At 48.4% G+C, this 27,508-nt stretch overlaps 1 protein-coding gene across 4 annotated transcripts in view; it reads right to left on the minus strand.

Annotated features, from left to right (window-relative positions):
- The window catches only part of NTM (neurotrimin), a 948,645-nt gene that overhangs the window by 653,405 nt on the left and 267,732 nt on the right, over positions 1-27,508 (minus strand). The window contains exon 1 of one of the 4 annotated variants that reach the window (XM_013062163.2): positions 1,205-1,399. The exons of 2 other annotated variants lie outside the window; for them this stretch is intronic. In XM_013062163.2, the coding sequence (XP_012917617.1) occupies positions 1,205-1,241 (37 nt within the window). In that variant the 5' untranslated portion in view covers positions 1,242-1,399. Of the gene's footprint in view, positions 1-1,204; positions 1,400-27,508 lie in introns of those variants that run through there. One more of the 4 variants, XM_013062162.2, reaches the window with a different exon arrangement.

Below are 27,508 nucleotides of genomic sequence, written 5' to 3' on the forward strand. Positions count from 1 at the left end.
TGTGGAAACCAGCACCGGGACAACCAGGGAGGGCCTAAGGCATGCACCACAGAAAGACGTCCAGAACCTCAGTCTTGCCGTGACCCAGAGCACCTGAGTTTTTGGTGTCCCCTGAGTCCTGGTCTGACTCCAGGCAGGAGAAGGGAGAGAGGAAGCTCATTCCAGGTGCCCCAGAAAGTACCACACTCACGGATGCCTTAGACAACGTTCCAGACTCACATCCTCACAAAGTTAGCAAATAAGTGAACTCAGAAGGTTATCAAGAGACTTGTGGAACCAGAGCTTATTAGCATATATCTGCATATCAATGAAGAACTAAGGTTGATAATTTCCAGAATCAAATAAACCCCTTCCTTTAGAGTAGGGCTTGCTGACAAGCTCTGTGTCACATGTCTCCATGTCACTGTGCCACCAAAGATGCATTGGCCAGACTGGTGGGAACACAGTTACCATGCACACACACACACACAGACACACACACGTATGCCCGCATGCATAGCAATGCCTCTGCAGGTATTGGAAATTGGCTTCTTGATTCCACCATTTCCTATCTGTGACTTTGAATAGTATAATCTTTCCGCAGCTCTGCCTCTTAGCCTAGAGATCAGAACACCTTTCAGGATTCCTATGAGAATTTGGGCTTCTCTCAGCAAACCATCTGTCCCTGGGTAGGCACACAGTGAGCTGTGGTCATTACTAGTGGGAGAGCCTTCGCAGCTATGCGCCGAGAAGAGGCTCCACTTAACCCCCCAGAAAAATGGGAAATCCGCGTCCAACCGCCCATCGACAATCCCACCTCCACCACCCGCTTTTCTTTTCCTCTGTCGCACATGTCCGTTGCACTGTGCTGTTCTCCCTCCAGGCTGCCTTGCCAGGACATAAATAATAAATTATAATACAGTGCATTGGTCTAGCACTTTGCTGTAGTTTACTAAGCACTTTTACCTACAATGAGCCACTTAATTATTACTGCCACGGGAAGCCCTCACTTCAGAGAGGAGGGAGCAGAGGTTAACAGGAGGTGGGTGGCTTGCACAAATTCAGAGAGCAGAACAGAGTTCAAACCTGGGGCGTCTGCCCCTGGCACCTGCTGCCTTTAACGTAAGTCAAGCTAACCAGGCGGGCCCGGGCTTGGGAGCCCACGGCCCTCCAGTTCACAGATGCCTTTCCGTTCTGCTAATAACACTCATGAGATATTACGTACCAGACTTGGGACTCTCCGCTGGTGATTTGAGCAGCATTTGAAAAGCACCCAGTATGCCAGTCTGTCTGTGGTCTTCAAAAATGTCAGGCTCAGGCACTGTGGCAGATGAAAGGAGGAAGTGGGCGGAGCGAAGTGGGCGGGACCAGCGTTTGGGGGAAACCGCGAGAAGGGACAGTCTTTGTCCATCTAGCGAAGCTTGAATGCAGAGCGTGGACTAGAAAATAGCATTATATCTGCGTCCGATTTCCTGAGCTTGATCATCGTCGTGGTTATGTCAGGAGAGGCCTTGTTCTGAGAAGCTGCCCGGCAACTACGGGAGAGAGCTCCTCAGTATGCTGTTCTTGTTACTGTTCGGAAGGTTGGAAACTAAAAGGGAAAGAGTGCACCAGGCAAATTTCTTGAGCAAATACATCTCTGATAACTAGTGTGGTGCCTGAAGGCCCATCTTAAACATTTAAATACGGAAGTCCAGAAAATATGGAATTTGTAAAGGTCATCTGATTAAATCCATCTCCTAGTCACCCCTTCCCCTGTATGCACACACGTGTGCACGCTTGTTCACACACACACACACACACACACACACACAGAGTGCCAGAAAATCACCACGGTAGCCTTTTACTTCTTTGGGCATTTCAGACCTTTACATTTATTTTATTTCGAACTGATTGTTCCCCAATAATTTAGGCGCACTGCTCTTGGTTTTGCTTTATGGGATCATAAAGAAAACACCCCCTTCCTTCTGCACCAATTGGCGCTTCAGTATCCCAAAACGCTCTCCTGTTCACAGAGCTCTTCTCTTTCAGTTCCTCTTCCATAAATTCACATATTTTAAAGCCAAAATAGATCTCTGAGTCTGCTGATGGCCTCCTGTCAAAACTCAAACCTTCCAGAGGAGAAAGTCAAGGTTCTTCTTTCAAAATTGGGCTAAGTGTGAGTCCTCTCAGACAGGGTGATCACAAACCAGCTTGGTCAAGTTTCTGAGATTCAGATCAATAGACCAAATCTCTGTCTCTGAGCTTCCCACATCCCCCTGCCCCTGCTCTAAATATCCAAGCCCTCAAAGATCCTCGCGGACTAAATCTGGGCCGCAGAGCGCAGCTCCTCAGGTGAGCCAAACAGAGATCGGGGCTTTTCCTCTCCTCTAAGGACAAGGCTGTTCTCTTTAGGGGCTCAGACTATGTACCCCCTGTTTCAAATTTTGAGTCACCTTCATAGGAAAGGACACATAAAACCACAGCTACAATGCCGGCCGGCATCCCACTCACTGAATCAAGACCCTAAATGGAGCGTGAGCAGACGCCTGGCCCCGGAGCCGAGCTGGGTGTGAATTCTGTGTCCTCCAGGGTTTGGCAGCTGTGAGAACTTGAGTGAGCCACTCAGCCTCTCCAGGCCTCAGTGCCTTCATCTCTTAAAATGACATAATACAATCTCCCCTCTGGGGCTGCAATGAAAAATAGAAGGAATAAGTTGCCAAGCTATGTGGCCCTTAGTAGGCACTCAATAAGTATGTATTCACGTGGCCACCTTTGAAAAACATTATCACGATGCCTTTGGCAAAGGTCTACTCTGTGGTTTAGGCTTTGCGAGACACAAATTAATTTCAATAATAACATCAGTGAAATCAAATCATAGTCGGTAATAAAAATTTAAAAATGTGTTGGGAAAACCACCCCTGATATATTGGGATCGAGCCAAGACAAGCGGTCGACACACTGTGGCCACCAGACGAGCGGCTCTGCAGTTTAATACACTTAATAAAACAGCGCAGCTTCCTGAAAGCGCTGTCTTGCTAAACAGAAACACCCCAAGGGTTTAAACAGAAAAGATAAATGACTCTGTTAGCCTCATACAAGAACTGAAGTGGATGTGAGATTGGGGTATCTGGAGGTCCATCTGGGAGCAGGAAGTGGGGTTGGTGGGTGAGAGCTGAAGTCTGCTCCCACGGGTTGAATATTTGAAAAAAACGAGACTCTTAATATGGAGGGGCAAATGCAGAAAAAGGTACTTTTCAAAATTTTTCTTTACGTGCCCCGCATGCTGGGGAGTTTTCTCTTCTAGCAGCAAGTGAGTGAACTGTGTGAAGATTCAGTTGCAAGGGAAGAATTTAAGACCAAACAACCACTAACTCGGAGGCCCACATTTTGATCCCCACTTCAGAGCTCCAGGTCCACACATGAGCCTGCTGTGGGTGTCCATTTTGGAGCTGGAGTGAGGTGAGGTGCCCCGTAATCTACATCCCCAGGGGAAGGACTTCTTTGTCATTTGTTCCGGAGAGGCAGCGTGACAGTTACCAGACAGGGAAGGCAGGCGTGGTAATAACAATGGCCATATTCTTGTAACAGTGAATGGGAACAATGCAGTTGGTTCTGTGACACTGAGCTAACACCAGCCTCATCAGAGCTAGAGAAAGGCGGTTATAATAGCACTGAATGAGTGTAAATGCAAGGAGACGATCTCTACAAGGAGTTCCCCCACCAGACTAGCCCGTGATTTGCCAGATCTCTGAGATTCCAGCGTTCTCCAAGGGCTTCTGAGACCTAACAGAATATGTTGGCAGGAAGGAACTAGAAGCGTTGTCCATTTCAAGTTTGTCACTTTACAGGGCATAAAACTGACACCCGCAAAGGATACGTGGCTGATGAGTCACAAAGCCTAAGCCAAGCCCACGGGTTCAGTCTTATTCCTACTCTAGCTGTCTTTTCTCTTCTAGAGGGCCTGCCAACACTAGGAGGGACAACAAATGCCCTGTGTAGAGAAGAGGATGTGTAGAGACATGAACAGCTCTCCTTTTCAATAGGCTATTTTGGTTTTATTTCAGGATGTGCCCAAAGTCTCCTGCAACCCTCCGGCTTCTCTGGGAAAGAAAGAATGGACCGTGGCAATGTTTCTCATGGCCGCTAGAGGGCAGCAGCACCCTATGCTAGGGACTCCTCTTCCAGTCTACCTGATCGCCCATACAGCATGTGTATATTTATTTTCAATGAGGTCAGGAGTATCAAGGTTGTAAAATAACATATTTTCACTTGTTTTCTTCCTACATCTCAGACACAGCTTTTCTGAAGTCAATTATCTCCCTGAGTTGCTGTTCCCCCTACCCCCTTCTTCTGCACTGCCTTTCAACACATCAGAGTCTGACACCAGCCGACAGAGAAAGGGGCAGGTAGGGGGTGGGAGGGGCTGTGAGTAAAAGGCAACTTTTTCCTTTCACCGGAGATGTGAAATCCTTGTTTCCCTGTTCTGGCATTTTGTTTGAAAAGGTAGTTTGCAAACGTAAGGCCTCTGTTCTCCAGCCCCATGGAGGAAAGCACAGACAGGGTGTGGGGCTGAGATGCCCTCTGTGGAGGTTTCAGGGGAGGGCTGGGAACTCTGCCAGGGCGGGCACCTCCAGGATCCTTTCTCTAGCACTGCTGCTGGGGAAGGGCAGGAGGACATTTCTGGAAAGTTCTCTGTAGAGGAGAAAATTCAGGCGGCATGTGGGTACTCCAAAGCATATCATGTCAGTATGTGATGCTGTATTTAAATGGAGATTTTTGTCCACAGGTGTGTGACCAGGATGGCAAGAGGATTGGAAGGAAGAACATGCACACACACACACACACACACACACGCAACAGAGACAAGTTTTGTAGCTCCTCCAAGTGCAGATCTGGAGCCTGGCAGAGGCTCCTAAGCTGAATCAGATTCAAAGACCCATGTACTTCTTCCAAGGCAGCCATACCCTCCTGCTCAGACAAGGCCACGGCCCTCCCTGTGTCCCCTAGGGCAGGAGTACCAACAGGTCAGGAGAGAGCCTCTGGGTCAACTACAAGCCCCAGCCGGGCTCGCTCAGTAAGGGGCTCTGGGGCAGGCCCCGGAGTGAGCATCAGCAAACACAGCCCACCCTGCAGTGCCACTGGCTGGCAGCCAGGAAGGATGGTGTATTCACCTTCTCTTCTCATCACTGGCCTCACAATTCACCACCAAAAATATCGGTGGATTTCTTACCCTCTGGCCTGTCTAGGTTTACTTTTACATAGTTCTAGGCTTCCAACAAATAACATGGGAGCTTTTTTCCCTAAAGCATGGTGATCTTCATTGTTCTAAGGGAGAAGTTAATCACAAAGGAAGGAAGAAGCAGCCAGGGCCAGTCCAAGAGTACTTCAATTCCTTCAATTCCATCAACCTGTACGAAGCCCCGACTGTGTACCTGGAGAACTAAAAGCCTAGCTGAGCTCATGACCCTTTCCTCTAAGTAGTGGTAGTCTACATGGCCATCTGATCGCTGTCTTCACAGAGCTAGGGAAACAGACAGGAGGACGGGGAGGAGGCGAGCCAGAAGAGAAAGTGCAGAAATCCCAGAAAGGCTAGACCAAACAGTTCAAGCAAAGACATGTCACAGCCAGAGTCCTGGGTGCTTGACAGGGGTGGGGACAGAAGCTGTCTGGGCTGTCCAGGGCCCCCAGCATGGTTTCCACAGGGTTGCAGAGCCCAATGGCACTCAGCCCAAATTTGGCACAGTCGTCTATCTGTATGTCTTGTAAAGGAGTCTTGGGGTTTAAAATACATTTTGAAAGCCTTTTGGTGAGCCTGTTTGCTCTAGTGTGCACCCCACCCCCCAACCCCCGGCCCTCTGCCTCACTCCAGGAGGGCTTTGCTCATTTACATCCCCCTGCCAGGCTCCTGCAGGCATTTGGGACCACGTGCTGTTTCAAGGGCTCCCAAGTGGAGGGCACAGATAGTGTCCTCTTGATATCATGCTCCCAGGGCTGCTGATGGGAGGAGGCGGGACTCCAGTGCCAGCAACAGTCAGACACGCTCCTCCTGACTCTGCCAAGGAGGCCCACCATCCGGGACGCATGGTGTCAGAAAGTCTAGTCCACTCCAAAAACAGACAATTTGTTTGGAAGGAGAGAGAGGAATTGGGGCATGCTGAGTGGAGTACGGGAAGTGCCCATCACATGCCCTCGCCATCTGCTGCAGGTGGAGGTACAGGTGGGGGAGCAGACCCTGCAGGCTTCGTGCTCCGAGGCAGCCGGGTACAGGAGAGGGGTCCCTGCTCCCAAGCCCACCCACCGCCACTGTCAAAGAGTACCGTATTCCGAGACCCCAAACTGCACCTTGACCTTCAAAAGGACCTTAAGCTCGTAAGCCAAGAAACAGTATTGCCTCCACCAGGTACCCAGGTCCCCATTCTGGATGCAGGCTCTGGCATCACCGTTCTTTTTGCCATTTTTTCAGTCATGCTTTGGATCAACTCTTGTTGACTGACACTTTGTCAACCTCGGGTGACCTGCAGATTGGCACCAGGCATCAACTTCTCATGCCTCTGACTCTTGGCTGATCTTCACGAGGCTCCAAGCCTTTGGCCAGCCAGGCTGAGTCCCAGGTATGCGCAGTCCAGGGAGGGGTCCGGGGAGGGGATCGGGGAGGGGTTCCGGGAGGGGTCCGAGGAGGGGTCGGGGAGGAGTTCGGGGAGGGGTCCGGGGACGGGTCCGGGGAGGGGTCTGAGGAGGGGTCCAGGGAGGGGCCGGCGGAGGGGCCAGGGGAGGGGTCAGGGGAGGGGCCGGGAGAGGGGCCTGGAGAGGGGCCTGGAGAGGGGCCGGGAGAGGGGCCGGGAGAGGAGCCGGGAGAGGAGCCGGGAGAGGAGCCGGGAGATGGGCCGGGAGAGGGAGAGGGTCCTGCCAGGTCTCCTCCCACTGTGCCACCGGATGCAGAGTTAGCATTGATTTAACCACCTTCTCTGAAAAGCCTAGAACTAATAAGGCAAGTGCGAGCAGGAGCTATGAATTAATCTCCTTGAATATGCAGGTGATTTAGATGGAAGGAGACAGGTGCTGCTGGTCCTCCATAAATAAGTTGTGCTGTGGTTGGTGGGCTGGGGGTGGGGAGAATGGAGGCCAAATAGAGCCCCAGGGAGCAGAGGAGGTGGAGTCGGCTTTCCAGGCTGATTATGGCTGCCTGAGGGGGACAGAGATGGCTCCTTGACAGCCATAAAGTTGCTGAGTGTAGAACATACCTAGAAAGGCAAGAAGCCAAGAGCCACCTAGCATATTTTTGAGGCAAGCCTTCTGTGGAAGGATTCCTGGTGCTCTTATGCAAGTGAGCCAGCAGCAGGGAACAGAAACAACGAGAGGAAGGTGATGAGGGGGAGGGAGCAAGGAAGATGGGAGTGAAAAAGCAGTAGGAGGGAGAGAGGAACCCGTGGGAGAAAGGTGAGCGGGGAGTGCTGAACGCCTCCTGAGGAAAGCTGAAGGGGAAGGAGCGAGGCACTGGCCTGCATGGGGCCTCCAGGCCCTTGGTCTCCAGGAGCTCGCTGGTCTACATTCTCAGGCCCTCAGGGAGGGGACTGAGGGCGGCCACAATCTCCACAGGAAGGTTGTCCCACTCCTCACAGTGAGTGCCTTGGTCGCACTCCCCTACCTATAAAGACCTGCTACATCCCCAGTGACTCAGGGACCCAACATCCCTGGGAAAAGCAATGGCCAAGTCAGAAGATCGGGCTGTGCCCCTGGACCGCTCTGTGTCGGAACAAGGACACCTCGCGGCCCACATAGGTCCACCCGTGGTGTTCCAAATGGCAGGACTCCCTTCTGTTTGAAGGCTGAGTGACACCCCACGGCTTGTCTACACGCTACGTCTTTGTTATTCATTCACCCATCTAGGGACACTTAGGTTGTTTCTTCATCTCAGCTGTTGTGAAAAGTGCTGCTATGCACGTGATGCTAAGTGAAAAGAGCCAGACACAGAAAGACAAATCCTGCATGATCACTTGGAAGCTGAATCTAAACAAGTTCAAATTCAGAGAACCAGAAAGCACAACGGTGAGGGGACGCAGGAGCTGCTGGTCAAAGGGCACGAAGTTTCAGGGACGCAGAACGAGTAAGTTCTGGAGACATGGGCAGCGAGGTGACTATCCTCATGGTACTGTACTGTGTATCTGCAGTTTCCCCAGAGGCTAGATCTCAAGTGCTCTCAAGGCACACAAAGAAAGAAAATGGTAACTAGGGGAGGTGACAGTTATGTTAATTAGCTTGATTCTGGGGATTATTTCACAATGTGTTCAAATGGCCACATTGTACACCTTAAATATATATAACTTTTATTTGTCAATTCTACCTCAGCAAAGCTTTAAAAGAAAAGAAAGAAAGAAACTCAGCTCCCTGACCCTTTGGAGCAACAAGAGGCAAGTGGGGCTGGGTTGGGGAAGAGGTCAAAGTGGCCAGGTAAGGCTTGCTCAAGTCCCCTCCCCTTGGTCCTGTCTGGCCAGGCTGTTTGCCTGGACCGTGTGCAGGTCCACACAGAGCCTTGGTTCCAGATGGACAATGGATGAGCTGACACCAAAGTGGCCCAAACTCAGCTGAGCCCTGCCCCCCCACTCCCCGCCAAGTAACCTACCTACAGTTCTGCCCAAATGTGAAGGAAACCAATGCCACAGAATAACTAAGACAGGTTCTCAGCAACAAGAAAAACAGATAAATTCTGACAGCAAGTTTTTTCTTTCTTTCCGCTATTTTTTTCACATTTGGTTCATTTTGGTTAAAAGCCTAAGGCCTGATTTGGGCCCCAAGGGAAGAGGCTGGAGACGGAGCTGGAGAGAGGAGCACTTTTGGGGTGCCTTCTGTTATCGCTGAACAATTGCTTGACAGGGAACTCATTTTAATCACCTACAAATGAGAAGTCAGAGACAATTAAAATTCATTCCTTATTAATTGTTTTTTTTTCCCCTCTTTCATTACCAAGAGTTGCCGTTCAGATAACAAGAAAGCCTGAAAAACAAAAGCAGACCATAGCCTCCACTCCAGATACAACTGGAAGGAGGCTGCATTTCAGACTCCCCAACCCGAGTGCCTCTCCCCACAGCAAACGACTCCTGACCCCTGCGTGGTCACGAGAGAGCTCAAGTCTTTAGAGGTGGAGAAACCTCTAAGCTGTGAAGTCACGGACAAGTTTATTACCAGAATGCTGCCGAGTACTTTTTTTTTTTAATAGTTTTTAATTCCAGTTTATTTACTCTCCCGAGTAATGGCTTCAGCAACCATGTTTATTACTGATTCAGCCTTCCCTACTTCACTTCTGAGCGAAATCCTCCTCCCTCGCCCCACTTCCCCTCTGGGCTCCTACCAAAGGTCCAGGCAACAAAGCAGGCTGAGATGACAGAAGCTCAGGAGCCTGCAGCCAGGAGGCCAGGTGCTCGCTCCCCCCGTGTGACATTGGCGGGATGCTAGCTCTGCCCTGTCTCACCTCCCTCATCCTTACAAGGGAACTCGCTCTGATGCCCCAACTGCCTGCCAGCTCTACAGTCTGAGCTCTATAGTTAAAAAAAAAAAAAAATCCATGCCATCCACTGAATCCTTAATAGGTGTCAAGCATCTTCCGTGTGCAACCTTACTCGTCCTCATTAACAATCCTCTTAACCAGATATGTCCACTCTTACCCACTGTCCCACGAAGAAACAAGCTCCCCCTTTCACACACATAAAGCCAGGATTTGAAGCTTGCTGATTCCAGAGCCTGACCCCTTACCCTCCATTTCCTCCATGGTTTTGATCTCTGGCCCTCCTTTTAGGATGCTGGAGTTCCTGGCACAAAACAGGGCCTTGTGCTTTCTTTTCTGGATGGAGGAGAATGTGCCTGTTGAACTCCTGGCCTCACCTGAAACTAATGACCAGGCATGGACCGCATTGAATAAGGAAGCTGGACAGACAGCTCGGCTGTAGGTTGCCAAGGCCGGGGCCAGGGAATGGGTCTGAAACAAAACCTGGATCACACAGCTGGCTTCCAGGAAAATCAAGAACCTCCCCTTTTGAAAACAGAGCTGGCTCCCATTGCTCCCACCATCAGCGAGTCTCCCGGAGGTTAGAGCTCTCACTGAGCCTTGACTTTATTATTATTATTGTTGTTTGAAATGCTTCATAATAACTGGGATAGATTTCTTAGGAAGCCAAATAATGCGATGCATTCCACCCTGGCTTTATAATTAATGTTTGCATCATTTATCTTTCGTGGAAAGATTATTCTGACTAACGAGGTTCTGGGCCACTAATTCATTACACTGCCTTGTCACTTCCTGCTCCTTCTTATTACCCAGAAATAGACTCATTAGTCAGAGTTCAATGACAGGGAGAAATTGTGTTCGTTAATTTAATTCCCTCACTCATTTCTGGGCCCCGTGTTTGTCCAAAATTGGGGATTAGAAGGGGAAAATTCGTTGTCTTAAGTCTTTGCTTCTGCCTCATTATACCTTCCACCTTATTCCTGTTCAGCAAGAAAGGGCCAGCGCAGCTCAGAGCAGTGACCACAGGACCCTTTCTTCAACTCTCAGGATGTTGCACCACCTGGGAATCCCTAGGGATGCTGGGCAACCCCAAAAGTAAATGCCCTAGGAGATACAAGAATGGAACTGAGATGCTATACTACCCATAGGCTAGGCTCTGGAATTAGATAGAGATGAATTCAGATCCTACCACTTCATGTGGTAAATGTGCATCCTTTTCAGATGTTTGCTCTCTCTGGACTGTGCTTTCTCATTCACAAATTAGGAGTGCCAAGGGCTATCTTTTGATATTATGAGGATATTATGAGGATCAAGCTCACATGAAGCACCAGAAGGGGTTTGCACAGTGTGCAATGACAAGAATTTAAATAAAGGTGCACTTGGGAGTTGAGCTCATCAAAGCTCATGCAGTGGGAAAATGGATGTTTTCCAGCAGGAGCTCCTGAGCCTGGCTGCACATAGAAACACCTGAGGAAGATCAGACCCACCCAGAGAGTATTTGAGTGGGAACCTCATTGCATGGGGCAAGGGTACTACTGTTTTTAAAAGCACCCCCAGTGATTCTGGGAAGAGGTCAGAGTTGGGAACTACTCAGCCTCTTGAGGTCTACAATGAGCTCTTTTAACCTCAGTCAAGCATGGAGAGGAACCTAGCTGTGTCCTTTCTGAAAGGGTTGCCCAGAGATGTTTCACTTCTGGTCTAAGCCTGTTCCAGGAAGAAATGTACTGCTGTGGGACAGGAACATTTCATCAAGTCCCTCCATGAGCAGAATTAATATCTATATTGTTCCAGTTGTCGGGAAGACCATGGGGAACAAAAGCAGCTCTAGCACCTGCTGTCATGGGGCTACTGGTCTTTTACTAGGCTGGTGTCAGATCACCAATGAATACTTTAGTGTCCACCAAAACAAATGCACTGAAGGGAAGGGACTGATCCAGAGGCTGGATCCCCAGCCTGGGGACCAGAAGGCTTTCTCAAGGAAAAGTCTTAGATTGAGTTATAAAGGATCTTCATCCAGGTAAAGAGAGAGTAGGGGTGTTTTCCAGGCAGAAAGACCAAAAACCATGGCAAAGACCAAGGCTACCCATGTAGCCAGAGAGGTGAAAGCTGAGGATAGAGCTAGGCTGGGGAGCAGCATGACCTGAACCTCCAGAGCCTTGTGGACTTGATTGAGGACTTGGGTCCTCCTCTTTAAAGGCAAAGAGATGATTCTCTTAAATTAAGGAATTTGAAGCGAGACAAAGAGCTGGGATGGTGAGACGGAATAAGCCATCCCTCGAGGCCCACTCACCTCCTAGCTCTGTGTTCCGAAGGGCCATATTAATGACACGATGGGAGGGACCAATCAAAGCACTCCACACTCGCTGAGACCCTCTGGTTAGCCCCTAATGGAAAATTACCGAGGTCCCTGGTATGACCATCAGTGGGGGTAGGCAGCTATATTTTCCAGATATGATGGGGCAGAAAAGATCTACTTTAGATCTTTCCCCACCAAGAAACTTGTCCAGAAATGTTGATAGCAACAATCTCTGCTATGGCATGTCTTCCCCCATGGTAAGTTATTCAGCTGGATTTGGGTATGTCCATCAACTTTCCATGAGTGTAGCTCTGGAAGCCCTGTCCCTTGGACTGACTCTGTTTGTGGACCTAAAATACTGAGGACCATGTCATTGGTGAATGCAAAACGGGAAAGTCAGCTAGGGCCTCGTGGCTTTCAGTCAGCCTCTGCCTGGAGGTCAGGGGCTTCTCTCATCTCAGGATGTATGAATTGCGTGAGCTCGCCCCATATGTTTCTTCATTCTAAGACCCACTGTTCTGGGAGGGGCACATTTTAGGCAAAGCTCCATGTCCAAATAGACCAGGACATTGGCAGAATACTTGACATCTCAGGTCCTTCAGTACCTTGTGTGTTTGTGGTACATAATATGTTCAGGGTCACTCCTCTCATCTTTTAATGAATCATTATACATGAAGCATTGTTGGCATTGCTGTTTGTTGCCATGAGTTTCCAGTCAATCATTGTTATTTGTAGCCATGAGTTTCAGGTCAATCAAGGAACACCTGCTGTTGGTAGGAGATGAGGCAGCCCAGGAAAGGGGGTCTGGACCCCTCATGAGCAGGCACCCAAGGCAGTCCTTCTCCCCAAGCCAGGAAGGCTGAGCACTGATGAATATAGTCAGGAGGGGTGAAGGGTAGAAAGCACAGTCCTGCTTTCAGACCTTGGCCTGCAGGTTCATGAATTCAGCCATCCCAGCACAGAGTCCGGAGGACAGACTTGTATCCAATTACCAGGAGGATGGAGGCCAGATTAAAGGAACTGCCCTGGATGAGACTTCTGCACAATACCTACCCCACACTGAAAATTGTGTTTATCCTTATCACTATTAAGAGAAATAGTAAGAGTTAGAGAACTGAATATTGATACTCAGGACCACAGACTAAGAGTCTGGCAATATTTGTTATTCCTTATCTCAGTTAATCCTCACAACAGTAGTGAGATCTATATCCTATATCATACCCATTGTATGGATAAGGAAACTGAGCATCTAAATGGTAACTTGCCAAAAGTCAAGCAAAATATGGCAGTGCAGGGCTTTGACCTGCAAACCCGCCTTCTTTCTGTAGCCCACAGGAGCCTCTGCATATTCCCAGACAACTCACGTCTGTCTTGACTCTCTCCCTTCACATAGGTTGTCATAACAAACTACAGCAGGCCAGGAGGTTGAAACAACAGAAATTTATTTTCTCTTAGTTCTGGAGGCTACAAGTCTAAGGTCAAGGTGTCTGAAAATTTGGCTTCATGCTGAAGCCTCTCCCTTTGGCAGATGGATGGTCATGTTCTCCCTGTGTCCCTATGTGGTCTTTCCTGTGTGGGTCTGTGTCCTAATCTCTTCTTTGAGGACACCAGCAGAGGGCCCACACCTATGACCTTAATTTTCCCTAATTTCCTCTTTAAAGGCTTTATCTCCAAATGTAGTCATATTCTGAGGTACTGGGACAAGGACCTCAACATACATACTTTGGAAGGGACAGAAGCTGGCCCCACCACAGTGCCCTCGTCGATTAGATAAAGCCCTTTATCCTTCATTTGCCATGGGATCTACATTTGGCTTTTCATGTCAATGTAATCACTGTGTACCCAAAATAGTTTTCACCCTGCTGTACAAAAAAGGTTTTTACCATGAATAGTTGGGCAAATGTCAGGATTAAGATAACTCACTCCAGAGATGAGGTACAGAAAAAATGGGGTAAGACAAAGCAGCTGTCAGTTGTAAGAGGAGATCCTCTCTTAATTTCCCTGAGGGACAGGAGGGACCATGTGAATGCCACCGGCAAACACAGGAAGCATTTAGAAAGTCGCTTTCCCGAGGACACATGGTATGCCCACAACAGGCCCCCAGTGCCCCACAGATGCGTGCACGGCCTCTGTTCCCGGAGCTCCCCACGAGCCACACAAACTCCAAGAACACACCTGCTGGCCCTAGTTCCTTTGTTCGGCTGCTCGTCTTTTAATCTGCCATTAAAGGATGATGGCCACTATAAGAGAGTAGCTTTTCAATGTTGCTGGAAAAAGGAAAGGTTGCAATCCTAAAGGAAGATGTGAGAGAGTACTCATCACCTTCTCCTTAACTGCATTTGATAAACTTTGGCCTTTGGGGATAATGAATTACATCTCAAATCTACTTGGTTTTTGTTGTTCTAGTATCACAATCAAGGAAACATAAAGAAAGGAGAGACATGGGAATGGAAACTGGGGCCTGCATGCTGGTTTGGTCCATGGCAGGCAGGGGTGGGCAGCTGGGGAGACGGGGCAGCTCATTTCCTGGGGCCCCACATGTTTCTGAGTGATCGGCAGGCTCATTCTGCTCCCCCCAGGCCTGGTATTGAAAAGAATAAAGGAAGCCTCAGGAAGCTGCCAGGAACCATTCCTTGCTTTTGGCAAAGATTACAGGCCTCATCAGAAAAATCAAGAACTCAACTTTGGAGGTTTGGGGAGCCAGCGTGAAAGGGGCCTTCAGGTAATGACAGTAAGGACTTTCTTGGGTAGGAGTCTCTGATTTGGTCTCCTATTACGCTTATGATACAGTATTATAGTTCATATGCCTCCGTCATGATGTTGGAGGCTTAGGGAATTAGATGATTGCCCGAGGTCACACAGCAGACTCATGGCAGTTACAGGCCTCAAACCCACGTCCTTCTAGGCCTGCGTCCAGTTCTTGAGATTATACCTACTGCCGGCTCCCCCAAGGCCTGTCCGGAGGCTGCATACAGGGCCAAGAGCTTGCCTGATGGAAAGAGTGAGAAAGTAGCAAGCCCCATGTGGCTGAAAGACTCTCCTTCCCTGTTACCCTCTGTGCTTCCAACAGAGGGGTGTAGGCAGAAGACAGGAGGTTAGGAGCAGGGATAGCTAGCGAAGAGAGGTACAAATTCAAATTCAGGCTTCAAGGTCACACAAACTTAGGCAAATTATCCCATTTTGTTAAGCGTTAATTCCCTTGTTTATAAAAAGGCGATCATAAAACCAACATCATAGAATTGTTTTGAAAACAAAGTATGTGTGTGAATGTGTGCGTGCGTGTGTGCGAGTGTGTGTGTGATTGGTTAACATCCTGTTTGAAACGCAGTAAAGGTGAGTTTTAAAGAAATAGAACACAATGTTCCTTGCCTGAAGAGTGGGGATTTCGGCAGTCCCCAAAGCAGGTTTTGTGGGGGTGGCAGAAGGCTGGGCTTGTGGGATTTGATATATCCTTTGTTTCAGACTGTAGCACCTCACACTCCCTGATGTTTCCAGAGACCCAGAGGTCCTGGTGCCCAAGAAGCACAAACTTCATCTGAAAGCCTGCCCCTCTGTCTAAAATCCAGGCCCAGACAGACAGAGGGTCAAGGAAGAACACAGAACCCGGAATGGAGATAAGAACAGAGGAAGGGAGATCAATGTTGAACCCTGCGTGATTCACTATGCCAACCAGGGCCACAGAAGCTGGGGAAGCTGCCAGATCGATGGATTCCAAAGCAAATGAAGAACCTGGTGCTTTCGGCCTCCAAGCTGTGAAGTTAAATACGGCGACTGGGCAAGGTGTTTGATAAATGATGGGGGAATGAAACAGAACACATATCTCCACCTCTTGGGAAGCAATAGTGAGAGGGCAGATCTGTTCTGAGAAAGGCCTTTGGTCCTTGTTACCTTTCAACAGCAAAATCTCAGCTATGTGCGTTTGCATCTAAAAATAGCCATTTGCGTGTATGAGTACTTTCAAGCGGTGGTGTGTTTTGGGATAGATGTGTGGACAAGCACTGCCCATTTTTCCTCTTAGTCCACGGAGCACAGCGATGCTGGGGAATGTGTTGTTTGTAAGGTAGGTGCAAATAGAATTTTATTCTCAGAGTTTGAGAATCGCAGCCTACTAAAATGAATCAAACCTACCCATGCACTTACTTATATGCTCTGTGGAATTCTTCTTGTACAATTAACATATAGCCCGTTACTTCCTGATTAACAGGAAATTCCAAAGCATCGATTTCATCTATTACAATAACAGGCCCTGGCAAAGCCCCTGCCTCTGAGCATACAGGTCAAGTTGTGGTATCTATCGAACAGGGGAGCCTGGGAGAGAAAGCTGCCCCACCCCACCAGCCTATCCAACTCTACCATCTGCAAAAAAGACAGAATATCAAGACAAGGAAAAAATTATATCACGCTCCTTATTCAATCAATGAATTCTAAAACCTGATGAATTTTCCAACCAAGTCACTAAACCTCATCAGCCTTGATCCAAAGGTAGCAAAGAGAAACCTGCCCTTTATTATATTCAAGGAGCTACAGAAAGCCCTCTGGCTAAGAGCCACACCTTCTTCTTGCCCGGCCTGGGCAAAATTCTAGGAGTGCTTCTTGGGTGCAGGATTTCTTCATTTTCAAAGCAGGCTGGGGGGGGGGGGTCTCGTTTGCCCTGGGCCCCAGCTACATGGCAGCTTACTTTCTCCCATTATGCAGGGCAGAAAACCAGAAGCATTCCTGGGCCTGTCTGACGCCATGAAAATGTTAAGATGAGTCACTGTGTATTCAGTGAACATAGAATGAAAGACCACAAGCTCGGGTACGCCATCGTGCAAAGAGATGAAAGAAAGGTTTTGTGATTTTCCAAGCGCAATGGGAGTTCTCCCATTTCAGAGGAGGAAGTTGTGTTTTTGAGCTTTTATCCTCTTTGTTGAAACTGACAAAAAGAAAATTTAAAGAACATCTGCGTATCCAAATTTTAGAAACAGAATTAAACACCTTTAATAACGAATTCTGGTAATTTTGCCTCTAAAATTCCCACTGTCTATAGATTTGTTTCTTTTGCGTGGATGAGATCTTCTCCTCCGCGGGCTTTGGTATGGACTGGAGCTGTTTCTCTCTTCTTCCCCTTCCTACCAACCCATCCTCCAATCAATTGTTTAAGTCCCTTCATTGGACAGAACAGAGGATGGCACGTTTTAAATATTTTTATTGAATTGAGTTTTATGTTCCCCGTCTAGATTTATAGACTGCTAAATAGAATGTTTTACATTTCTTTCTCTCTCTCTCAAGGAAAGTAACAAGTACATGGGGGCAGAGCCATCAGTCAATTATCTCAGTGGCTCTCTTGCAAGTTACAGGAAAAATAAAAGTGCTTCTGCTTTACTCTTCAGGGAGAGTCGTGGAATTTCAGAACAGGAGAAAACCCAAGTGAGTCTTCTTGAACTTCAAAATGCCTTCCTTGAGTGGTCAAGAAGAAGTAAGGAGATTATAATGACAAATTAGCCCCTAGATTTAGAAAACCACTCTGTTTCATGCTGAGGAGAAAGTAAGTGGTGTTTTAGCCTCACTGACCCGGCAGGCATAGAAAAACACATCCACAGCAATTAGACAGGCCTTAAATTAAGTAAATGATTCATAATGTACCAGAAGACCTCAATTTCCCTACAAGTTCCACACGTCTCCTTTCCATCCAGAAATTTCCACACCACTTGCAGTCTGATCATGACAGACACAATCCCTCCACATTCCTCATACTGGGAGGTTTCACCCGTGCCTCTCCAGCTGTAAACACGTTTTCTTTCCCTACTTCCTCTACCACTAATACACAGAGAAGCAGCTGATTGATCACATCAGACACAAAACCCCAACTCATTTCAGAATCGAAACTCCAGTAGAGAAAGACCCCTTGGCCACCGACCGTTCTTCAAGAGCAAAGGTGTCACCCCTCTCAAAAGCCACAACCATGCCCGGGACCGCCAGTCCTCCGGAAAATTATTCGCCACCGACTCTGGGGGGGACGAGCCTCCCCCTCGCCTGTGTCCGTGCAAAGGATGATGAATTCAGTGGTCACCTACCTTTGGGACCCCTCGACCGCCACCTCTTCCCACCTTCCCCGTTTCTTTTTCCGCTCATTTTTTTTTTTCCACTTTAAAAACATCCAACTTTGCCTTGGGGATGAGCAGAATGAAATGTCACTTACCTATAAAAAGAGAGACAGAAGAGAAAGCCATGCATCACATTACATACAAGTTCTTTGAAATCAAGGCCAGCTTCTGACTTTGAAACTGTAACAATGAGTGAATATTATTTTTTTTCATCCTACCTTTCTATATTTAATGAAACGCGAGATATTGCAAGAAGCCCATCCCCAGGGCCCAGCCTCCCTTCATGGTTTTCCTTTTGTTTTGTTGCGACTCTCTGCCCCTCTTGTGTGCCCTCACCTCACACTGCCTGCTCCCCTCTTGACTGGAGAAAGGTCAGGAAGGAAGGGAGGAGACACAGACCATAGAGATCAAGGGAGCAGTTCAGGCATGGGTACTGAAGTTGCAAGGCGTAGGGAGCCTCTTTTCTCTCAAGTGGGGCCTCAGTGACCTGGGGTCAGCTCTGGGGCCAACGCCTACACAGGAGGAAGGTCACATTCCCCACAGGGTGACTTTCCAGCTGCAGTTCTGGGACCTTTTCAAATGGCCCTGGTTCTGAGGCTGTCTCCTCTCTCCCTAGCCCAGCTCCCCACCACTCCTCCTGGTTGGGATGAGCTCACATACCCTTTCTCTCCCCCGCCTTGTCACGTAAGGTCAGTGTGACCAGCCTGGGTCATTTTCTCTGTCTCCTGCCTCAAAGAAGGATACAACTTGGTTTATGCTTGTTCTAGGAGACCCTCTGTCTGAGAACTGCAGGATTCTGGGTCCACACCTTGCCTGGCTCCTGGTTTTGAAGGCTCGCACCCTTCACACTGCTGGGTCCCCACAGTCCAGTGGGTCCCTCGCCTCTCTCTGCCGCAGGGGAAGCTGGGCTCCAGCCTTCTACATCAGGAACAGACCCTTGCTGAGCTATGTACCAAATCTCCTAACGTGCTAAATAGTTTAAAATCGATTTCAGTGGCTTGCCAGTATCTTTTTATTATGCCTGAATAACTCAGCTCTTTTAGCCTCTTCTTAGGGATTTCAGTTTTCTGTTTTGTTTTGCTTTTTCCCCTCCTCCAAGCTTCTCTGAGAACCACCATGGAGGACGCCCCAGACCTGAAGATTGAATCAAAAAAATAACCAAATGCCCCCCATTTGGCGAGGTTTAATGCTGAATCTCCCAAAGAGATATTCACTTAGGATGCTCTTTCAAAGAAGAAATCGTGGTCAAATATTTTCAGGAACTGCTGCCTCCTTTTTCCCCTCCTGGAGATTCATGACCACATTCGAATATTAAAGACCAGGAGAATGTCCACAGCTGGGGGCCATGGTTAAGCTGCTCCTAAAATGATTTGACTTGGAAACTTCTCTTCCTACATGCAAATTAAAACACCCTTCTTTGGAAGGATGGTGTTCTGTGGTTGTTTTTTTATGTCTGCTACATTAAGGTAACTGATTTGGTTTAATCAATGCTGGGACAAGGGCATCCTGAGGGCAATGCCCCCTCCTCCCAGGACCCATAGGAAGCCAGGCACAGGATTCAGCATTCCAGCCTCTAGTTTGGTTCAGCCCCTCATCCAATGTGAGAAGTCCCCCAGCTGGCTCCCCCAGCCTCTTCTTTGAGATGGAGGGATTTCTAAACACTGGGATGTTGCAAGGCTGTAGCGATACTTTTTTTTTTTTTTTTTTGGTAATATTTTATTTATTTATTTGAGAGAGAGACAGTGAGAGAGCATGAGCGAGAAGAAGGTCAGAGGGAGAAGCAGACTCCCGTGGAGCTGGGAGCCCAATGTGGGACTGGATCCCGGGACTCCAGGATCACGACCTGAGCCGAAGGCAGTCACCCAACCAACTGAGCCACCCAGGCACCCTGTAGCGATACTTTAAAGATTTTTTCTTTTCTTTTCTTTTTTACTTATTTGACAGAGTAAGAGAGATCACAAGTAGGCAGAGAGGCAGGTAGAGAGAGAGGGGGAAGCAGGCTCTCCGCTGAGCAGAGAGCCCTGTGTGGGGCTTGATTGCAGGACCCTGAGATCATGACCCAAGCCAAAGGCAGAGGCTTAAGCCACTGAGCTACCCAGGTGCCCCTGTAGCGATACTTTAAATGCACCTTGTAAACTGCAAATAGCAAATAGTTTCAGGGCTCGGTATTGGATACTGCTGTCCTTGGGCTGCACTCGTGGAAAGAGACAGAATGCTGGACTTCAGCTGCACAGGGCAGCTGGGAAAGAATGTGGGGCTTTTGTTTTCCCCAGTGAATGAGAAGGCAGGAGCTAGTGTGCCTTGATTACTTCCCCTCCTCTGAGCCCTGAGGGAGGGAATTGATCTCATAGGCCTTTTTCCATCTTTAATATCTATGCCTACGTGTCTCCCTCTGTTGCACAGGAATGATTTCTCTGCTTTCTCAGTGTTTACACCTTTCAAAGCTTGTAATCCTGTTCTGTCTCTGCTCTGCCGCTTTGCAGCTGGGCAAGTTTCTCAGTAGACCAAGAACCTCTGTGTGGGGGCTGGAAAGTGAGCGGCGTTGAATCAGATCTGAGGGGAGTGATGCCTGTCTGTCTCCCTTATCACTCTTAAGGAAGAACAAACAGGCAGTAAAATAATGGCGTGTTGATGTAGGTCCATGAACCGCAGCCAGCAGAGGACTCTGGCTTGGGGCAGTCGGTGTGGGAGGCAGAGTGTGTGGAGGAAATCTCTGTGATTTCTGCTTAATTTTGCCAGTACCTAAAACAGCTCTAAGAATCAGCTTATTCATTAAAAAAGGTCACACTCCTTAAGTTTTCATTTGTTCAAGAAAATATTCTTGATCACAATCTATGTGCAAGGCCCAGAATGATTTCCAGTGGAACAGGGGAATTCTGGGAGGGGACTGTATTTGCTTTGAATCGTCCCCAAAGTAGTGCTCACAGCAACTTTGTGGGGGGGGGGCACTATGTAGAAAGGATGGGAAAATAGCACTCAAGTCTCAGCCCTGGGAGAGCTTGAAAACTTTGAGGGAAGGGAGAAATATAAAAAGTTTGGAAAATCTCAGAAAGGCATGAAGCCATCCCACTTGTATCTCCCTATTCTAACCCCTCATCTTTAGGAAGCATATCTAACTTTTGTTTTGTTAAAGAGAGCAAGAGCAGGGGTGAGGAGGAGGGGCAGAGGAGAGAGAGAATCTTAAGCAGGCTCCACACTCAGTGCAGAGCCCACCATGGGGCTTGATCTCATGACCCTGAGACCATGATCTGAGCCGAGTGAAGAGTCGGACATTTAAGCGACTGAGCCACCAGGCGCCCTCATATCTAACATTTAAACTCAGCTTCAGTGTTGTGCCCTCTGAGCCCATCTCACGCTTCCCTCTGTGCCCACAGCTTGCTGCTTACAGTGGCTTTTAGCACTTCTTCTGTTTTGCCATTTATTAGAGATCTGTTGTTTCTATTCTACCACGTTTTGACTTTGCAAACTTGACAACACCTAACCCAGATTTTACTGCAAATGAGACATAGCAAACTTTAGATTTTTCAGACCTTTTTGAATTTGGAACTGCAGATAAGGAATTGTGGATCTCTGTACACCAGATATTGTCAAATGCTGAGGCTACAGAAATGAAAGATATGAGCCCTGCCTTCTTACAGTTTAGAGGGAAAACAGATGATGAATCCTAAACCCTAATAGGGCAGCATCACTGACACAATTGGCCGGGCATGGGGTGCTCTAAGAGGACAGGGCACCTGTGTCTTTCATTTGGGAGCTGAGAAGAATAGAAAAGAAAAAAATATGCCCTGGAATTCAATGGAGACTACCTGGTGAAAACATCAGAGAAGAGGCTGGCCATTTGAGTGGCCCTTGCTGCAAAGATGCATTAAAAATCTGCTGACCACCATCTGTCCCCTGTCCTTCCAAGGCAAGGACAAGATGGCCTTCGGTCCCCGCCTGCATGCAATGCAGAGCTTTCCTGCCATGGAATCCTGAAGCTGTCCTGAAATCTGAGGCAGGGCTCTGAGGCTCGCTTTTCTGAAGAGTTGAGAACCCAGACACTGCAGAAGGGGCTGACTGGACATTCAGTCCCCACTCAAGGCATGACAAGCCTGATCCATCCCAGTGACTTTTTTGGCTGCTCTTTACAGGGCCGTCGTAAAATCACAAATAGCAACAGCCAACCTGTGCAACATGGTTTCAACTGAAGAGGCTCTCCTTCTCCATAGCTCCACTCCTGACTGTGACAGTGAGTATGAAGGACAAGCCAGGAAACCCCTTCCGTCCCTCAGCCGAGGATATTCTTAAGCCTTTGAGAGATAAGAAGCATTGCCCGGCATGGAGCACAAAGGACTAGGCAAATTCAAAAGGTACGCATTCCAAATGTAGTTCAAGTATATTACTTGGAAGTGGGTCATCTTCCTGGAGAAGAGCGTGTCTGTGTACGGTGGTGTGTGTGTGTGTGTGTGTGTGTGTGTGTATAAACTCAATGCCCAAAATGGGGCTTGAACTCACAGCGCTGAGGTCAAGATGCTCTACCAATTGATCCAGCTAGGGACTCCCAAAGGAAAGGTTTAAATTGACAGTTGCATATTCCCTCCAAACTTGGGCTCTACACTGGTTCTGGTCTTGAGGCAAGGACTAAATTTTCTCAAACGCTCCCTTGGATGTCTTCTGGGCCTTCAAGGAAAGAGACAGGATGCAAAGTTAAGTGCTCTGGTCCAGGGCTCAGCAGCGTCCTTCCTGCCCTCCCCTTAAACACACAGTCCTCCTCTGTGTAAACAGAGAATCTGGAAATCCACCCACCAGAGCCCTGATGCCACATCTGTGCTCTGTGACCTTCAACAGCATTCTGCAACAGTACACGTAAGGTCTGTGTCATCCCCCAGCTCTACCCATGCCACTGGGGTGATGACGCCTCCAGACCTGGAGCTAATCTCTTGACTCAGAGGTATACACCACGCTCCATGTTATATCGCTGGAAGGAAAAGAGATGAGGATTTCTTTTGAGCCTCTTCAGGTAGAAAAATAATGTAGGATCATCTAGAGGTACAGTATGTTTGGGTAAGTGTTCTAAAAGGCAGTGGGTTGGATTTAAAACCTCTTCTCCAGCCAGCATTCCAAATAGGAGGGACGTGGGTGGAACCTCTCAGACCTTTTTCCGTGTTCTCTTCTTCTCTAAGGCAGAACACTACTGAAATGCAAAAGCCTCTTCCCTTTTCTGTCCACCTTTTCTCCAAACTCTGGGGAGAGAGGTCTATTACTAACACTCTGTTAGTCAGTAAGAAAAGGCCCAGAGAACTGTCAGCTAGAATCTGGTGAATGCAGGGCGGGTAGTGGAGAGTCTCTGGCTGTCGATCTTGTGCCATCTAGTTCTTTCCTGGGATATGGGTGGGAGGTGTTCCAGGAGCGAGGCAGCATGTCCAGTGGTGGGATGGGGCAGATGCCAGGACGGATGATGATCTGGTCCCAGCACGTCAGAAGGAAACTGGCTTTAGGCTGCTCTGAGGTTTCCACTGGAGACCAGCATTCCTCTGAGTAATGCTTTTCCTTTCCCCTCCTGGCTTCACACAGAGCTTGGCTGGGGAGATTTTTCTTTTCTTTCCAGTGAGTACATTTATTGATTTTCACAAACAGACACCATCATGGGCTAAACATCTAGGAAATCTTAATTTTCTTCCCAGCCAACCCAGCCATTCGTTCTCCACCACTCCCAGGTAGGGACTGCGGGGGCGGGGGGCTGCGGGGAAGCAGAATCAGGGGAGAGGGTCTGAGACGGGCACAGCGGGGCACCCTGCCCGGTGCATTAAACCTGCAGCCCCCTCTGTGACTCTGACACAAAGGGGTAGAGAACAGCCACCTGTGTAGAACCAGCTGCACCAGGCACTGCCCTGTGTTTCCAGGAAGCCCCAGGAACTGCCGCTGACCTCGCCTCGCTGCACATTGCCTATTTATCTGTGAGATGGCTCCAGAAAAGAAGGTGAGAGGCACCAGCTTAGATGCTACTAATTAGCATCTTTTCCTTAATGACTCTGCAAATGTCTGGAAACTGCCAGGAATTCTAGGAAACCAAAAGCATAGCAGTCAAAGTTCTGGCCTAGGGTAAGTATCCGAGGGCCCCTCTTCTCCACAGTAGAACCTCCAGCCTCCTCCACCGGCTCTCCACTTTGACTGAAACTTAGATTCACCTGAACAGAAATCCTGGTTCCCCAAACTTCATCCCATCCAGTGAAATCAGGATCCCCGGCAGTGGGATCTAGGCATCAGCATTTTTAAAAAATAGCCCAAGTGATTCCAATATATAACCACATTGGAAAGCCCAGGCCCTCGGAGGCTGTGGGAGTGCAGGCTGTTGAGCTCCTCCCATTTCTGACTGAGTAGGTCTAAGGTAGAGCCTGAGAATCTGGATTTCTGGAGTTGTGGAGATGCTGGAGTTGTGGAGTTGTGGGTGATGCTGTTGCTGCTTTGAAAGGCACTGCACTGGATGGTCTCTAGAGTTCTCAGAAAGAAAAATGGTCTGTAGGAGTTATTTCCTATTATGATGGCAGTTTGGGGGGACTCCAAGGTCCTCTCACCTTCTACTAGGATGACCCAGAGCAGATATAGGGGTTTGGACTCTGCCCTTGAGGAGGGAGGTCTACTTAGCTTTTCCTTGTCTTCCCAGAGCTATGCCTAGAAAGAAAGCTTTCTGTGAAAGACACTTCCACAGCAAAATGAAAAAGAGAACAGCATTCCCTTCTCTCACCTCTGCTACTGCTTTTATACCTCTCAAAAGGAAGCTTGTGTGGGCGCCTGGGTGGCTCAGTCGTTAAATGTCTGCCTTCGGCTCAGGTCGTGATCCCAGGGTTGTGGGATCGAGCCCCGAGTCAAGCTCTCTGCTTAGCGGGGAGCCTGCTTCTCCCTCTCCCACTACCCCTTGCTTGTGTTCCCTCTCTCGCTCTCTGCCAAATAAATAATAATAAATAAATCTTAAAAAAAAAAAAAAAAAAGGAAAGGAATCCTGTGATCCAAGAAGGAGTTTCCTGAGGACACGAAGGAGGTTACCTTGTACCATCCCCTAGTACAGTTGTATACATAAGGAGACATGTGTTATATGTTTGTTGTATTAATCAGTGAACGAACAACCCATTTTAGAGGCAGGAAAGAAAAGAGGCTGCTGCATTGTTTTCTGGGGGTGAGTGAGGCTTTATGTGCTTAGTCAATGACTATTTAACAAACACCTCTGTGAGCCCCACAGTCACATTTCTGAAAAGGCTGGAGCCTATAATAACCTAACAGGGTTTATTTATTTGTTTGTTTATTGATTGATTGATTGCATGGACTTTTGTAATTTACAGCCTCCTCCCAGAACATTTATCACCCCTGCATCCCATAAGCCATTCTTCTGGAAAGCCTAGAAGAGGCAGAGGAGTCAAATCCCAGTGAGGGGGCTTCTTGGGTGTGCTCCCCACCTGTGTTCTACTGAAAGCTGCTTCAGGACCCTCTGTGCACGGGTGTCTCCAGGTCTTTGCCCCAGATGTTCTGGGAGGTGCCGAGGGCCAGCCCCACCTTCCATCTTGCTCAGTACGGACCGCTTTCCGCAGGTGAGGAGTGGGGGCAGCTGCGGCGAGGCTGCGTTGGTCGCCCAGCACCTGCTGTCCACCCTCTGCAGCACTGCTGGGTTCAGGGCAAGCCCATGCCCGGGCCAGAGGTAGACGCCATTTGCCAAGCCCTCCAGTCCGCTACACGGTGGCAGGGGAGGGAAAGAGCAGAGGGGCTGCCTTCTCTCCCTCCCTCTGAGCTTGTTCATAGAGTCAAACACAGAAGCCCCGCTGTGACTGTTGATCACGTCCAAAGCAGAGGCAGGGTTTGAAATTCATCAGAGATTTCTCCCACAGCTGCAGCCAGCCAGGCCTGAGCCTCGCCCTCCCCACGGCCCGCCGGCTGCTGCCGGTCCCCCAGTGGGAGCCGACAACTATGAAGTTGTCTTTCTCAAGCCCCACATCTGTTTCTGGAGGCTAAGAGAGACGGTGGGTGGAGGAATATATCTGAAACTGAAAGAACAAAGAGGGAAAGAAAAAGAACCCCTTCAGAAAAAGATCCGTAAGAAAGGGAAACTTAAAGGAGAGACTGCCGGGAGCTCTTTCTTCTTTCCTTCCTTCTCGGTCTTTCTGCAGCCGGTTCTGTGGTCCACACGCTGTTCGTGGGTGGGGACCTGGTGACTGCAGCACGTTTCCTCCAGCCCCTGGCTAGTAATTGTAGAGGCTCATCATGCAGGCAGGGGCTGTAATAATGCTAGAGCCTATGATCTATGGATTTTATGGGGATTTTTAGGAGATTGGTAATAAGGTTGCTCCAGTAAACAGTCTGGCAGAGCAGTAAAAGATGAAGGCAACGCACAGCTTGCATTCCAAGTGGCTTTCTGAAGGCGGAGTGACTGTCAGCAGCTGCCACATGTTCCCAGATTCACTTCCTGCTCGGGGGGTCTGGAACCCCTGATTTGCTAAGATTCCCACTCCAATGCAGGGAAGAGCAAACTCATGGTGTGCAGCACCTTCCTTGTTGGCGTGTTTATTAACAATAAGTTATTGATAAGGTATATTCCATCCTCTTCCCTTCAGGGCCAAAAGGAGACTGAGCAGCCAAGGGCGGCGGGTATGGTGGGGTATATCTGGGAAACCCCAGAGTTTCCAGATACAGAATTCTGACTCCACAGAACACCTAAGGAAATAAGGGAAGTCAAGGATGGACCTCTGCTCAGCCCAGCTCTTTCTACAATTAAGGTAAATCAGCTGCTGTCTTGTTCCAACTTGAACTGCTGGCCATTTGGCAACAACACCTAATCTTCCAAAGGGATTAAAGGGAGAGTGGTTGAGTGCTTGGGAAGGTGAGCCATCAGCCGTTTGAATGTGGGTCTGGGCCGTCCCAAACAGAACCCCTTCTGTTTTGCAGTGCAGCCACTGGAAATCTGAGTGTTATCTGGATACCTACTTCCCCCCAAATGCATTTGGTTGGCAATGATGTCTCATCAGACTATATTATCCCAAGCCTTTGCTCACTGGGAAAACATCACAAGAATAGTATGTGTCTATTCACGGGCTGAACAGTGTAAGCAATCCTCTCATGTACATTAGCATAGCATCCGATACTCGCATGAAGGCTTCCGAGGTCAGTATGCCTTTACACTCCCATTTTACAGAAGAGGAAACGTGTTCAAGAGGTCATCATTTGTCCCAGACCACAAATTGTTAACTCCTAAATCTAGAACTGTGGGGCAGACCCCAATTTCCATACCCATTCACTAAGGGTTCTGTTAGAAGGTATCACCTTCCTGGACAGGGGTAGCACAACTAGAGACCACCCCTAGCCCTCTGGGGCCTGCAGGAAAGTGCTCACTGAGCTCCCTGGAACATCACAGCTGATGAGCTGACCTCAGCATTCCCTTCCTACTAGATTTCAGTTTGGCTTTTATGCTTTCTTCATTTATCCCCAGGAAGCAAATGTTTTAAACTTACTAGCCCTGAGCTAAATGTAGACCTGAGAATCCTACTGATATCAGTGAATAAAATTTATCCTTGGCATTCAAAGAATGCCTCTAAAAAATTTACTATTGAATCCATCCAACTGATTTGGCTGCAGACAGTAACAAGTAGCTAATTTAATCACTGGTTAGTATTTACTCAATTTTTTTTTTTCTTGATGAAATAT

This window comes from Mustela putorius, unplaced genomic scaffold (genome assembly GCF_011764305.1).
Source record: "Mustela putorius furo isolate JIRA1106 unplaced genomic scaffold, ASM1176430v1.1 tig00000460_pilon_pilon_pilon, whole genome shotgun sequence".
Lineage (NCBI taxonomy): Eukaryota > Metazoa > Chordata > Mammalia > Carnivora > Mustelidae > Mustela > Mustela putorius.